Source organism: Uloborus diversus, chromosome 4, assembly GCF_026930045.1.
Source record: "Uloborus diversus isolate 005 chromosome 4, Udiv.v.3.1, whole genome shotgun sequence".
Lineage (NCBI taxonomy): Eukaryota > Metazoa > Arthropoda > Arachnida > Araneae > Uloboridae > Uloborus > Uloborus diversus.
Genome location: NC_072734.1, coordinates 61,292,650 through 61,309,774, shown reverse-complemented (window position 1 = coordinate 61,309,774; position 17,125 = coordinate 61,292,650). Strand labels below are relative to the sequence as shown.

The 17,125-nt window shown below is 32.7% G+C and overlaps 1 protein-coding gene across 1 annotated transcript in view; it reads left to right on the top strand.

Annotated features, from left to right (window-relative positions):
- The window catches only part of LOC129220002 (PHD finger protein 12-like), a 77,753-nt gene that overhangs the window by 39,103 nt on the left and 21,525 nt on the right, over nucleotides 1-17,125 (top strand). The window contains exon 10 of the mRNA XM_054854328.1: nucleotides 14,788-14,865. Within this exon, the coding sequence (XP_054710303.1) occupies nucleotides 14,788-14,865 (78 nt within the window). The remainder of the gene's footprint in view (nucleotides 1-14,787; nucleotides 14,866-17,125) is intronic.

The window sequence follows — 17,125 nt, the reverse complement described above, 5'->3', positions numbered from 1 at the left end:
GGTGGACCCTGGTATCAGATATTATAAAGAAACCGCTTGTGAACACCCCCCCCCCCTTTCACTTATTAATTTTTACGCGACATTTTTACCTCTTACATATCCCCCCCTCTCTTAATTCTAAAAAGAGAGTACTAGTGGGTTGGTAAGATAACTTTATATCAAAAGTACTAAATAAACGATCTGCAAACTTCAACATATTAATTAATTAGCATACTAATTTACATCAGAACTAAACATCCGAAATCTAAATATTTTATTTTAGTTACTGGAAAAACCAAAGCATACTTTTTCATTGTGTTCGTGTGTTTTTCACTGTGGATTTTTGCAGTCACAATGTTCTAGACTTTTGATAAACGCTAAACACGTCTGTTATTTGTTCCCAAACGTGCTAAATACCCCTTATGTTGTTGTAAAACAATTGTTAGAAGATCTCCAAAAAAAAATTCATTTATTGAATTACCTTCTCAAATCAATTTGCCAGGCTGAAAAATTGAGATGGATGAACATTCTCCCTATCCAATTCTAAGTTCCGCAGTAATTCTTAAAGCACGTGAATCAATTATATCACTGATATAGTAGAGATAGGCAATTTGCAATTATTCAAGTACCTATGCATTTTCTTAAAATCTGAGCTCCCGTCATGTGTATGTGTGTGTATCTGTCTGTCGCACTCTAGCGCCAAAATGGATTGACAGCTTTATTTTAAAAAAATTTCGAAAGGAGAGTTTATCGAGAGTGTTTTTAGCTAGGTTGAGTCTTTGGATGACATTAATTAACAAAGATATTAATTAAAAACCTCTAAAATGTTTTTCGCGATTTTTGCAGTGAGAACATAGTTAAAAATTTCAAAATTTAATACCAAAATAAAGAGAATTTTTTTCCGTGTCTGATAAAATGTGTTTGGAGCTTCTATCTTTCATAAAATTCGAATTATGACGTTTTTTAAAGCAGATTTTAATAACGGCTAAGCCTTTATTCACACGATTGAAAACCGAATGGGGTCGTTTCCTTCAGTCAAAAGTAGTACTTTTAGTCACTAAAATTGATAGAATAAGCAAAAAAATAAATAAATAAATAACATAACCCAGAAAATTCTTTCATTTTCCCTACAGTTATTTTTTAATTAATTTTTTAATATGTCCAATTTTTCAAACAAGGTGTGGTCTTGGTGACGTCACAAATGATGCTCTTTGACGCATCTTTGTACCGCGTTTCCACATTATGATAATCAACAAGCGAATTAAAATTGCGCTCTGCGCTTGCTATTAACCATATCGTTGCCAATACACGTGAGTAAAGATGCGAATTAAATATTTTGCTCTGTGAATGGCAACACAGAATGGCATTTCATCATTTGTGATGTCATAGGCAAGAAATGTAAACAATGAAAGCGCGCAGATTTTAGCATTTTTTTTAAATATTAAACTTAAACAAATTATTTTAAAAAAAAATGGTCAGATCCTGTGTTTTTAAGCTTGCTCTTTCAGAAAAAAATACTTTTAAAATTTTGGAAACGACCCCATTCTTTGTTGGCCAACAAGGAAATTAAAAGCAGTGATTCAAAGTTTTTATCTGTTGCCAGTTTCTATTTAATAGCAAAAAAAAAAAAAACTTGACTTTGATTTTAAATAATATAAGACTTTTAAAAGGATTTTCAATTTTCCCTCTTGATTCTGCAGTTGCGACTCAATTGGGGTTTTTAAAAATTTTTAATTTTATCGTTCGTAGTCAATATACGCATTTGCGTTTTATTCCGCAATTTTAACTTTAGGACAATAAAAGTCTTCAGATTTCAAGCGATAAATGTTCGCATTGTATTCTTATCAACTAGAAATCAGTCCGCAGACCTTTTCCACAACACATATATAGTGACCTTTATAACTTTTTCCTGAAAATCACCTTTTCGGACAGCGTTTTTATATGAAGAAGGTTTTTCAGAAAAGTACAGAGATAAAAGTGTTACATGACGTTCTGTATTTAAGAGTTTTTTTTTTTTTTGAACTACTAAAGCGTAACAAAGAGTAAATATTAGGTTTATTTTGCATTCAATATTATAATGCTTCTTGAGAACACAAAAAGCGTTTCTCCAATAAGAAAAATATGCCTGTTTGAACACTCAAAGTTATGATTGAAAGCTAGATAATGATAAGAAATTCTCTTCATGATTTGAGCCGCACTTTTCTTCGTTTGTGGTGTTATTTAAGCGGTTTTATTATACTTGGCCTGACTGTCTCGGAGAAATCTGAGGCCTGGTTTTGCTTATATCTCTTCTTTTAGACCACTTAGAGACTTCGAGATTTCACTAAATGATTTGCGTAATCTTAAGGTACAACTTAGCGCTGAAAAAATAAAATTCTAAAATAAAATAATTATTTCAGTTAAGATGGAAAACAGCAAGTTTCATGTAATTTCCCCATTAAATGTTTAAATATAAAACCCATTGTTACAAACTTCGTTGCCTTTCAACACCAATGTTAAAAGCAATCATAATGAAAATTTTGAATCAAGGCTCCTCTGAAGCAAGCATGAAATTAGCAAACATAAATCCTACAGAGGAACAAGGATTAAATTTTAGTGCCTACTGCTTAAAGTTTTATACACGTACATAGGTTTTTCCCCTTTTAGTGGGGAGCATTTATATTAAAAACGTAAGGGTAAAATTATTCTATTTCTGAAATACATTAACACTAAAAAGAATAAAAGAACAGAATGTTTTTAAAAATACCAAGCACTTTTCATAATGCACTCAAAAGGACAAAATAACTTTTCTAGATCAGAAAGGGCAATTTAAGAATTCTTGTATTTTTTCGAAAATTCTAAGAAAATGACACCACAAACGAAGAAAAGTGCGGTTCTAGTCATTTCAAACCAAACTTTCCCAATAAGAAAAATATGCATGTTTCAACGCTCAAAGTTATGATTGAAAGCTAGATAATAATAAATCCACTTCATGACGTGAGCCGCACTTTTCTTCGTTTGTGGTATCATTTTCGAAAACTACAGGAATTCTTAAATTGTCCTTTGTGACTCAGAAAAATTATTTTGTACTTTTGAGTTCATTATGAAAAGTTCTTGGTATTTTTTAAAAAATTCTGTTATTTGTTTGTTTACAAAATAAGTTAATTTTTGTTCTGCGCACTTGGTTTGCAATGGAAACACAATGTTGTCAGCCCCGCTTAATCTTGTAACGAAAACCCCGCTTGTACGAATAAAATCTCCAGGAACCGAATATTTCCCAATGTTAGACATTTCGCAATGTTAGGGATCCCGCTTAATCGAACAATGTCCCCGGTTAATCGAATAATTGTGATCAGCTTTCGCATATGTTTTAGCTGAGAAAATTTTTGAATACATTAAAAATTAATTAAGAGCAATTACTGACGCAAAAATTAAAAATTGTATTTTTCGGCAAACAACCGGCGGGGAAAAAACATTCATAATCTATCAAAGCATATCCACTATTCTATTTATTTTCTTTTATCGTTGCCACTACCAACAGACAGTTGATAATTAAATTAAAAAACACAGCAAAATATAAACATTGCAGAAGATAAGAAATTGATAGATATTAATTGCGTAAAACACGGTAATTGAAGTTAGAAAGGTGTTCTCAAAATACCTTGAGCAAAGAATTCACTATTATGGACTGTCTCCAAAAAATATTAACTGAAAAAAGGTGTCGAAACAAAGATTCACTATCCACAGTTGTAAGTGACATATAATTTTCATACGTACTTTTATTTACTTAGCTTTTTTAAAACGCTTTTTAATAAAATGTTTCTTCTATTACTTAGAAATTGATTTATTATAATGTTTTAAGACAAACGTTGTCAATCAGAAAAAATAAATAAAATTTCCCCACTTAATCGAATAATATTTCTTGGAACTCACGGTATTCGTTTAAGCGGGGCCGAGTACCAGTTTTCCATTCAGTAGGGGAAATTCATCACAGACCGCCAACGATCAAGAAAAACCATCATTTAGCTCACCTTAAACCTTATTATAGTATTGCATCATTGATATCCTTAGACCTCATTAACAATTTCACTGATGATCTCCGGGGGGGGGGGGATGGGGGGACTAACCTTGCGTACATAGCTTTTTCTTCCGTGCCTCTGGGGGTGATGGGGTAGTGATTGTGTTTTCGGAGGAAAGGAAGAGAAGAGAAAACTAATAAGAAGAGAGATGGGGAAGGGGGGGAAGCCCGGTAAATGTATCTTTACAGAGTTTCCTAAAAAGTATCAGCGGCTAGGATAGTTCAGCAGTTTTCCAAAAATCATTAGTGGGTCCCCTTGTTAAGCGTGCAAGTTACTCCGATATTCGATAAAGTTCGATAATTTTCCATGATTAAGTAGGAAGAGAAGAAGCTTGATCCATTTCGCCGTATGAAACTATTCAAAATAGTTATACCTGGATGGAAACAATTAAGAACTCATGTTTAAAACTATTTTCGTCCAGAAATGTACTCGAGAGAACTCGTACTGAAACTTCACTTTGACAAATTCAACAGGTTCTAATAAAAGTGAAAGTGTTTTAGATTGTGCAAAAAAAAAAAAAAAAGGTCGGTAACATGATAATGAGTGATAGTCTTTCAATGATGAAAAGTAATGAAAGATGTCTAATTTAAAAAATAGCTTTGATCCCACAAATTCAATTCATTTCTGGTGAAATCATTCAATGTTTTCCATAATACAATGTTTTTTTATGCTACATAATGCGTACTACAGCCTATATAGAGCTAATATTCTAATGATCAATAGGCAATTTCATTAGTTATTTCCTTTTATATTAAATTTATCTTGACTTCAATCAGTTTGGTATGTATTCTCATTTTCCCAATTGTATTGTTTGCATCAAAAATAAAGATTGCATTAAAAATTTAAGTCAATAAAATTCATAATACACTGAAACACTTTATTACATAAAATAAGAATATTTACATGATTAGTTCATTAGTTTGCTTCCATATCATTACATTTCTTATTGTCAACAAATTAATTACAACACTATATTTCACTAGAAATCTGCTCAGATGCAATGACAAATAAATTGGTTAGAGCATTTTTTTTTTTTTTTTTTTTTTGTCATTTTGAACTGAAAAACATTTGAATTGCAACAAGCAACATTTTGAATTCGATTTTGTAAACAATTGTAGGAGAAGATTGAAAACTCAAGTCCCAAATTGTATCCTTTCTTCAAAAAAATGTAAACAATAATTGAATAATATACTACTTCCATTTTAGAACAGTCTCAAATTTCATTCTATGTATTAGACTAACTTATATTGCGTAATATAGAATAACATTGCAACTGTAACCAAAACCCTTTAAATCGGCCACCCATTTTGAACGGCCGAAATTTTGCGGAACGAAGAGGTGGCTGTTCAGAGAGGTTGCACTGTATAAGGTATATTTGCAGATACTAAGGACCTAGACGCCAAAATAAAATTTGATTCATATTGTTTGTTCAATTTATGGTTACTTTTACGATACCTAACACTTTCTGAGCAATTCCTAAAACAGATAGTCCGTGGGACAGTCAACCATATTGTTTCATTCTACGACAATGGAATTGCAAAATGAAAAAAACAGCAGAAATAAACAAGAAAATATTCCATGTTTAAAATACTAAAATATCTTGATTCGAAGTTTTATTGATAGTGTATTATACAAAAGAATCAGAGCTCAATTACCAACCAGACCAATTAGGCTGTTGGCCATGGGTCCCCAATTTTTAAGAGCCCCAAAAATACTAAAATTGCTGTAGTTCCTATTTAAGAAAATTAAGGTACTCTCCTGAATTTATCTACAGTTTTTCATGTGTACAAGTGTGGGTTGCTTTAAATAAGTGATTTAACACCTGAACACCCCTGGAACTACCACCCCTGATTCTTTATTAATGCTTTTGTTTATAAGGTTTGACTGTAGAGGACCCCCAAAAAAGTTTGTTTAGGGTCTACATTAGTCGGGCCCTGAAAATATTGCATACAAAGATCCAATTCGTCACACATCACGCAAAGCGAATATATGCATTGCAAGAACTTACAAGTTGACCGTAATTCGTTGAAGCCTTGTTACTAAACTTGCTAGATATTTACTCCATGTAGTGAGTTTTTCTGAATGTAACTAGACTGCAAACTGATTATAGCAGAGCAAATATGCTGGAGGCAGTTCTTATTTCAGAAGCCTACACTTTGATTTAGAAATGCATAAAATGGAGTTAAAACTGCATAATTTGGGTAAAACAGCTGAAATTATCTGAAAACTAGAGCTGCTAGAGAAAAACTAATTTCATATTTTGATTCAGAGCCCCAAACATATCTAAATTCAGTCCTCAAACTCTGGGCACCAAAAATACAACATTTTTTTTTGTGCTGTAAAGTAGATGCTGGCACACTTGGTGTTCCTGTCAAAGGGGAAATATTAAGCAAACAAAATATTTACTACTTTTAAATTTATTTCTTCGTTTAAACTATTTCTTTAAATAAAAAAAAAGAAGAATACTCCCCTAAAACAACTCCCGTAGCAGACCAAAAAGGTTATTTTGTTTTTACAACCTCAATGATATAAATCAGCAAAAGTGGAAACAAATAATGTTTCTTCCCTCAATGATCAGTAAAAGGGGAAATTTAGGGCGAATTCATTCTGATTAGTAGATGCATCAGTTCGCACAACGCTCAGGGGTCGAACGGCGCGATGACACTTCTTCCAGGCCCACTCAAAGAGAAAAATTGCAGTATCAGTTGCGGTTTTTCAACAGTAGCAAATGAGTACATTAGTTAAAAGAGAAGAACGATTGAACATCTGGAACTCTTCAAATCTTTAGATACAAAAGGCTTTAGAACTTCCATGGGGGGCATGTCTCCCCGACTCCCGCGAGGAAATGGCAAGCCAGTTCACCGTTGGCAACGAATTTGTTCCTAAATGTCGACTTTTGTCTCAAATCATGTTTCCGTTAGTATTTTTTTTTCTCTGTGGAGCTTACAAACTGGTCTCAAAGTGGAACTTCTTCTCCCTTTATCTATATTCCTTGGTTACGCTTTTAAAATCCATCTTTCGCATTTTAATTTCTTAAAAATATTTTAATATCTGTCGTCATTGTTTGGAAAGGTAATTTTGCATGGTGTTTTTTTTTCTTTTATTATTTCTTCATGGTGTTATTCTTTAAGTTATTAAGTTATTATTTTAATTAATTGTTGAATATATGTCACTTGACACAATTTTTGTTCTCAAGGTAGACCGGGCAAAGCCGGGCAATGCAGCTCCTAATATATGAATATTTGAAAGCTATTGTTAATGTGATTTTATACCTTTTTGTTTGTTTGGCGAAACATTTATTATTGCCAAAGAAAAAACATCCGCTTCACTCACAAAAGGGCTGGGTTCCGGTAGTGTGGCGCTTGGCACGTTAGGCTCTGAGCAGTTCAATCTAGGATTATTGTTTTAAGGCAACCGTTAATGTAATTCATTGTTTTGGCGATTTGTTTTTAAAGAAAAGAAACTTTTTATTTGTTTTTATTGAGTGAAATGTACGACATTTTTTTCTTTTTTTCTGATGATGATTTTTGAATGTTCCACGGTACGTTTTTTTTCCCGTTAGACGGATGGATTATGATAGCGTAGTTGCTGGGCAAGTTTGGTGATAAACAATAGAGCTGCAGAATTATTTTTACATTTGAAAGATATTATTTGATGTCTTTTTTTGTTAATTCGGCGAAATATTTTAAATATTTCGCCGATATATTTATATTTTAATTTTTTATGCAGCAAAAGCGGCTTTACTGTCTAAATAGTTTTAAAGCAACTGTAAATCTAATTTAGTGATTTGACGAAAATTTTTAAACACCAAAGAAATTTAAATAGTTTTTTTTTTTTTTTTGAAAAGGTGTGTACGCATTTTGTACAAAGAAAAACGATCATTTCACACCAGAGGCGGAGGGGTCATCAATTCTTTTTATTCAATGGACTTCAATTAAATTTTTAGCATGGGCATCGCTTTGCGGGTACTGCTAGTTTAAAATAAAACAAAAAATAATTAAAAGAATATTTTTTGTTAAAAAATTTATTCAATACCAAAAGTCACATTTTTACATAGGTCTTCAAAAGCAAAGTATAAAAATCAATCTTTTTTATTTTGACAATCATTATTGATGCATTTGCTAAATACTTGTCTGAAAGAAATAAGAGGGAATACAGTTGATAAAAATCATACAGGCCTAATTGAGAAATTAATTAATATAAAAGAATAATTACAGATATTTTGATGAGTTTTTTGAAAATTTTATGCACCAAGAGCACTGAAAACGAAATATTTAAATATTTGAACAAATTGTGAAATGGTTGAAATTTTGTTAGGTTCACTTATGGCTGATAGGAGTAATAATTTTGAACTGCATTTGTCAACAAATAGACAAATGTTACCATACTTTTTCTCCAGAAATGACACAAACTACATTCGTTGGATGACTCTTCATTTACAAGATATGATAAAACTACCTTTAGAAGTTGTAAATGATATGAAGAGAGGAATGCTGTCCGTCAAACGAACAGAAAGTAGATTTAATGCAGTAAGTTCCAATTTAGCATTAGAGCAGTCTTCAGCAATGACTGGAGGTTTGATTGGTATTAAAAAAATGGAGATGGCCACTTCTTTATCCGTTTAAAAACAGCATACACGACACACGAGGTTATTTTTCATACATCGGAATGCAAGCAGGCTCTACAAGTAACATTAATTACCGTAATGAATGGATGCAGTCCAGGATCAATAAAGACGGAAAAGATATTCAAAGTATTGTCAAATATTTTATTGCTTGCATTCTCTATAATGATAGTGAAAGTTGCTCGCTCCAAAATATTTACACCGGTGAACTTGCTGATGAATCTTCTTCTCAATGTTTGCTAAATATTGTAGAAAATGGAGTACGTACATTAAGTACGTACAAAAAGAGCGGTTTGTTCGAAAAAGTAAAAAGTTATCCGACCCTATTAAAAAAATTAAATTTGACAACTTTGTGACTACATATGAGAAAGGAAGAAAAACTAGGAGTAATTAAAAGTTATAAGAGGAAACAGATATGTCTTTTTAAAAAACCTATATGGTTTTTGAAAAAGACTTATCAACAAGGATTTGACACACAAATTTTAGCAGCTCATGAAATTTTGGATTACTGCAAGTAACTTTTTGACGCAGAAGGATTTTATAGGAAATCTCCAAAATCGGAACTCGCTCTTGAAATTGAAAGTCATTATAGGTGCGGTTCAAACACGCAGATGGAGATTTTCGCTTTACAAAATTCTGAAATTTTTATTGTTGATGGTATGGCACTTGTTCACCGAATTCCATTAAAAAATTTCAACACCTTTGGCATTTGGCGACTTTGTTGAGCCATTCTTCAAAGATATATTTCGTGCTGCAAAATCCTTAACTACTCATATTGTAATAATTAGCGCTGATACAGATGTTTTCATCTTGGGAATAAATTTTTGGAATAAGTTAGCACATCTTGGTTGTTTAGGTCTATGGTTTGACGGTTCATACAAGAAGAAATTCGTTTCAGGATGTCATTTGGCAGCGCAATCACTAGGAGAAAACATTTGTCATATTCTGGCAGCATTACACTCTCTAAGTGGTGTGATTCGACCAGCAGATTGGGTTCAAAAAAACAAGGTTTAAAAGTTGCATCATTGGATTTTGTACAAAAAGCTCTACAACATTTAGGAAATCTGGATCCTAGTATGGAACAATTAACTGAATTGAAAACTTATCTTTTCTCGAAAAAAAATTTAACTGCTGATGAGCTTCGGCATAAATTAATTATGCAAAATATCAATTTCCGTTTAAATTTAATAAAAATAATTTGCACATCAGATACTTTACATTTACATTTATTAAGAGCTTTAGCACAAACATATGTTTGGATAAATGCTGACCAAACACTGCTAATTATACCTTATTTGGCTACGAAAGAAGAAATGGTGAATTGTACCCACTGCAACTGACGAAGCGACAACCATTGCCAGAATTGTTGATTCAGCCCTGTAAATGTTCATCCAACTGTCAAACAAAGACTCGTTTTTGTAAAAAATTACAATTAAATTGTATTTTGCTTTGCAAATGCATCAAAAATTGTCAAAATAAAAAAGGTAGATTTTTATACTTTGCTTTTGAAGACCTATGTAAAAATTTGATTTTTGGTTTAAAATAATTTTTTTCAACAAAAATTATTCTTTATTTATTTATTTATTTATTTATTTTTTTGTTTTGTTTTATTTTAAATTACCTAGCTTTAAATATCTTAAATTTTAAGAAACAACGGGACATTGAAACAAGGACAATCATTAAAATGGTTCAGATGATTTTGCTCAATTAATTTACTTAGTACCTAAGAGAACGGGGTATAAAAAATTAATGGACCAACAAGCCTCCTGGCAACACCCAGAATCATAATCTGCAAGCTTTTCGAAGTTCTAAACAATTTACAGAATGCGGCCCTCATATTTTGCATACTCAACTCCCTTTAGCGCCTGCACTTTGAAGGAAAGTTATTTTGTTGAATTCTCTGGGTTGCTATGTTTCTATTATTTGAATTTTCGATTCTTCAGTACAAAATGCATAAGATAAGGTATAGAAAGTTCAACATTAATTTCGGTATATGCCCAAAATGTCGCGGCCAAAATGTCGCCGGCCCAAAATGTCGCCGGTCCACAATGTCGCCGGCCCGAAATGTCGCTAGTCCAAAATGTCGCCGGTCCAAAATGTCGCCAGTACAAAATGTCGCCGGCCCAAAATGTCTCCATCCCAAAATGTCGCCGGTCCAAAATGTCGCCGGCCTGAAATTCGCTAGTTCAATTTGTACGAAAAATTTAAATGTACGTCGATGCTTTCCAGCATAAAAGTTGCGAAAGAATATTAATTGCCTTTCAAAGTAAGTTCCTTCAAAAATTCCAAACGTTTTCTCCTGTCTTAATTCGTAAACATCAGATTAATTCCAGAAAATAAATAGTTTTCAGAAAAACATACGTTTTTCTGTATACTATTACAAACGTAAACATGTGAAAGGCTGCTGCAACGGAATTCTCTTTCTCGTTTAATCTGATTAATAATAATACTCAAGATGTAACATAAAGGATCAAGATGTAACGCAAGGATTCAGACAAAAAATTGGTATGGAAGTAAAACTAAACTGTTCTAAACGCGAATGAAAGAATAGTGAGGCGCAATTTGAATATGGCAAGAGAATAGGCGGTTTGTATTTTTTGGCGTAATGAAGTAAAAACAAATAACTCCTTCACTCTAGCATACTATTACGGTAGCGACAGGTCAGTCATTTAGGGGATCAGGCGGAATGGCCCTCGACTTTGAATTTTTTTTTATATACAAGTGGGAGTGGTTTTTATAGCAATCCTATGAAATTTGCATTGGTTATACATACGCCCGTTATCCTCCCTCTCCCCTTTCACTGGAAAAATTCGAAATCACGGGCCAGGGTGGAAATAAAGTAGAAAAGTATCTTAATGAAATTTAATTTTCTCATAGATTTATCAACATTACCCTAAGAACTGTTAAAAAAAAAAAACTACAATTTCAGTGAGATATACGTTGGTTAAAGTAAGATCAAAACTGCCGTGGGAACTCCCATCTCTTATGAGTAAAATTCTGAAATTACGTCGAACTGTTCACCGTCAAATCTTTTGAAATTAGTGAAACCCGTAACTGCTAAAACAGGTGTCTTTCACTCAGATTTTTGAAAAACGACTCTACGCGATGACAAATATTTTCAATTCTCAACATTCATGAAATTTATATATTCGATAGAACATCAAGGGACAATTTCAGAACAGCTATTTTATTGAAGGTTTTCAAGAGGATACTTTCATGCATGCAAAGTAGCGCTTGTCAGCTAATCACATTTTCCAATTTTAAATAGAAAAGAAAAAATTTCATAATGTAGGGTGAAATAACTGATATCAATGAGATTATTCAGATCAATTTTGACCTAGACTTATTTTTAAAATGAGTTTCAAAAAGTAATAGTTCCAGCTCAATATAGCTTGGTAATTCAGAAAGAACAGAATATTGATAATAATAATAAACAAATAAGTTTTTCTCTCTCAGAAAAAATTGCTGTTTTAATTAGTGAATTTTTACTACGCAAATTATATAAGAATGCAAACTCAGTTTTTATTTAACACTCACGCTAGTTAAAGTGCTACAAAAATGAGAGGAATACACGGCTAATTTAGATTTTATTGATATCATGCTCAACCTCTCATACATAAATTCAGTATATTTTTCATTGTTTATTTAATTACACTGACTCACGTAAACGATTACGAAACTCAACTTAGAACGAAAATAAGGCTTGTTTTCGTTTAATTTCACTTGTATGCTACAATTTTGTATGAATCCTGGCATTCCTTCTTGAGATATAGCAGTCACATAAAAACGATAAAAATTATTCTGTGATCCATCCTTTTGGGATGACTGAAGCCAAAAATAAATGAGCAACTCGCCCTTTAAAATATACCTGAAGACCAAATTTTGTCTTAACCCTTGTACAGTAGACCCTCGTTTTACGCGGGGGTTATGTTCCAAGGAAATGCTGCGTAAATCGAAACCGCGTAAATTGAGACCTAATATTAGTGTCAAAATAGGGATTAGGTTCCGTAGATAAAAAAATACTTCGTTCTAGTGATGACTAATTGTATAATAAGTTTAATGTGTACTTATATCAATTTTTATGCACAATATGCATAAAGAAAACAAACTAATTTTGTGTTCTGTTTATGAAGAAGAGCTGACTATGATAGTTTTTTGGTAGTCATTAAGAATTTTTCCTCCAATTCTTTGCTTAGCATTAACTCATCCATGATCACTTGCGTCATTTCCATGATAGAATCTTCTTTCACTAACAAATCAGAAAGATCATTCCTATTATCTATGGATGGTTCGAAAATTTTCAATGTGAGCGTTTTTGGTTGTGTGTCACCGGAGTCGGTATCCGCGTTGGTTTTGACCTCCTTTGTCACTCCTAAAAGCTCTTCTCCCAGTGAGTTCTGAACTGTGTGAGTTTAATCACTTTACTTCTGATGGAAAAAGCTCTGGAACCAATCGCATAAAATGTCTCCAAGGACCCAAGTTCGATTATTAGCACGCCAAAATGCAGTTAGTTACGTGATAATCTGCAATCTTTAGGAGCTTGGGTTTTGAAAGAGAGGAAAATGTTACCTGTTTGCATTGCCGCATCTGCGTAAAACCGAAACTCATCTGTGTAAATAAAATAAAGGTGTCAAATCTTCAACCGCGTATAATCGAAACCGCGTAAAATAAACCCGCTGAAAACGAGGGTCTACTGTATTACTTTTTGAGATATATCAATCACAGATAATAAAAAAGAAAGGAAAAAACATTCGATTGCTCCACCCTCTGGTGTTATTGAGCCCAAAATCTGTCCCCCTGCTGCTTCCTAACAATTTATTTGATTCCTTTCATCATTTTTTGAGCAATGACAGTCACGCATATCGATGAAAACGTTCAGTTACTCCACTATCTTGAACGAATTGACGCAAAAAACCACGCATCCCTAAATTATATATGGGTACTTGCGGGTATCGTTCGAATTCTTACTACAGGTTTTGACGTAGAATGTCCCCAAAAAATCGGTCACATACAAACGCACACTATTCTTGAAGAAAAGTTTAAAATAATTTATCGAACGTCAGAACTGAACGCCGTCAGAACGTTTTACAGTTGGTAGATAGCGAGTCACAAGAAATAAGATAACGTAACGCTTGTATTCTATTTGTTTGCTGAAAAACAGCCGAGAGTTGCGAATCAAAACGGAATAATCTTTTTAGAATTTATCATGAAACTCAGTTAGTCCAGTCCCATTTTTAACGGAGACATTCATTAAAGGCAGTAACCATTTATTCTGCAAATTTGGTGTTAAACATCATTTTTGTACATTTAAATTTTTCTTACCAACTGAATAAACGAATTTTTGATCTACGACATTTTGGACAGGCGACATTTAGGCCCCGGCGACATTTTGGCCCGACAACATTTTGGACAGGCAACGTTTTAGCCCGGCGACATTTTGGGCCGGCGACATTTTGAACCGACGACATTTTGAACCGGCGACATTTTGGACAGGCGACATTTTGGATCGGCAATATTTTGGCCTGGCGACATTTTGGACCAGTGACATTTTGGACCGGCGACATTTCGGCCCGGCAACATTTTGGGCCGAAGACATTTTGGACCGGCGACATTTTGGACCGGCGACATTTGGGACCAGCGACATTTTGGACAGGCGACATTTTGGCCCGGCGACATTTTGGAACGGCGACATTTTGGCCACGACATTTCGGTGGCGACATTTTGACCCCAAACCATTAATTTCTATGCAAAAATCCGAGCAATTTTGAAGGACAGTAATGAAAACATGATTCTTTCTCCTTAAAGTAGACATCAACTTTTTTGTCATGAATGTAACTGTTGAAATTCGTTTGACTTGTATGTGCAGTACATAGTGCTGTGAAATCATGAACAATATTATCACAGAAGTTTAATTCAAAGTATACAGTAATTCTTTGCTTTTTGTTTTATTTACCTATTTTTATAAATTTTTCGAAACTTCTGAATCTTAAAACCTGTTTATCTTAGTGTTTCCTTCCTTCCCTTGAAACATGAGAGAGGCAGGTTTGATTAGCTCTGCAATAATTATAACTACTTCACTTAAAACTGCATGTTTAAATATGTAATTTCAAACTTTCCTTTTTATAGAAAAATTGTCTTCTGGTAGTGACCAGTCTGTAATGAAACTCTTTCATAGTCTTCAATCTTCTATTGATGGGACAGAAGGTAAGGTTTTAATATATCTGCACCATTTGTTCTACCCTCAGTTGAATTAGTAATGCATTATTGAAATAGTAGATGCTTTTGCCAACAATATATATTTTTGGTTTTACAGAATTTCAAAAACGTAATCTTTTAGACCTCTTACGGTGAAAAAAAAACTTGTTATTCTTGTAGGATTTCTCCCAAATCCTACATTCATGAGCTGTGCTTGTCATTGTACAATTATTGTCATCATATTCATTATGTTGAATGTTGTGTATATGTAATTTATCACTCCAGGTATTTTATTTTTCGTCATAATTGTTTTCAATGTTGTGTTGCAACTCAACTCAAGCTCAAAATGTATGCCAGCTCGAAATGATTCAATTTCAGTGTGGCATGTTCCGGAATGGCGATTGTGTTTCGTCTTGTAAATAAAATAGTTATTGTGTTTCTAAATAGTGCCCTTTATTCTACCTAAAACACATAACGTTGAATATGATAATAATTTAATTGTATTGTGCACATACCCTTGTCATTGTAAACAACACTTCAAGTCTTATCTACTAGGTATGTCTTATTTCAAATTTATTTTGGATTTTTATCGTTTCTGATACCATACAAATGGTTATTATTGTAACTCTGTTCAAATAATGTAATTTGAATTAACAATGTGTACTAAGTATAAAATAGAACCTCTTTTATCTATTTTCAGTAAAAGCAAAAGTTATTTCATCAACATTTTTCATTATGAAAACATATTGGAAAGAACTAAGCATCAGTTGCTGGCAGGGCTGCAGTTGGAAAGAAAATGGAGGGCTCCAAATCTGAAGAATTTTTTAGCATTTGACTCCAACTTTTTTAACCCAAAATCAATCTGACTCCGCAGCCCTGGTTGTTGGTGCACAAATGTAAACGTTCCATAAAAAATGTAGGCAAATTGGTGCAACACCTCCTTGTGTAAACTAAAAGCCTATATCATATCATATTTTTCTGCAGGAGATTGAACTAAAAATATTGTAAAATATTTATAAAAGTACATAAATAAATACTGAAGATCCCACTACAAAAGCATTAAATTGTCATCTGAGATGTACTTACATTTTTTTGTGTATATGTCAATTTTCGAGTTATTTCTGTAAAGTATGAATATGTTGCCCCACTTGTAAACTTCCTTACTCGCTCTTATGATGTCATTCATTGCTCTTTTTCCCCCTTGAAGTCTTTGTAATTTGGAAATGAAACTTGCCACTATTTCTTATTCCTTATTTTTGCTGTGATTTGTTTCTCACTAAACATCTATTTCAAGCTTGTGATTGGGATTTCATGCCATATTGTGCAGTGATAAGCTACTCTCATCTTTAAAGTTAGTATTAAATATAGTAGTTAAATGTATTAAGCATATCAATGCATTAGGTTTAAACATTGGTTCAAGATTGTTCTCGATTTTTCGACAAAAACTAGATGAGTCTTTTTATGCTACGCTTTTGATTGTTAACTTGCAGATGAATGCGTTTATGTGATTTTTCATATATTTTAAAGCCTAAATATATACCCCCCCCCCTCTCCTTTTTGTTTTCAAGCAAATAGAAACAAAATTCTCTACAATTACAAAATGTCTACTTAAGTTTATGCTTTTATAAGTTTTAATGTATCAAAATATTGATAGTGGTTGTTGATTGCATCTTTAACTAAGGCTTCTTTAAATTTGTAAACTTGCATTCAAAGCATTCAAAAAAAATTTTAGAGGTAAAAGATTATTGCTAATTTGCATGCATGCAAAAAATACTATTACATTTATTTTCAGAAATGAGAAAGCAAAGCTATTGTAAACATTAACACAAAAGATTTTCCTGTTTGAATTTCAATTCAGAAAAACCATTTACAGTTTGTTTGAAGACAGAAATCCATCATGCATTGCATGTTTTTAGGCATTTACTTTCATTTGAACTTCCTTAGGATAGCAATAAAGAACATTCTTTGCTATATGCCATGATTGTCTTTCCTTAAGCATAAATTCTGGAGAAGTAGAGGATATTTTGACTGAAAATATGATGTTGATGCATTAACTTATTAATAGGATACTTATCAATTACTTTCGGTTACTGATATTTCTGATTGAAAAACACCATTCTTGTTTTTTAATAAAAATCAATATCAAACTCTCACATAACATAGTGATTTCTAGAATTGGTGCTGCAGTAATATGAGTTTTAAGTTGTACTTGCTCTTAATACTAAATGAAAAAACAAAGGTCTGTTCTTTTTAAGCATAAACTATTATT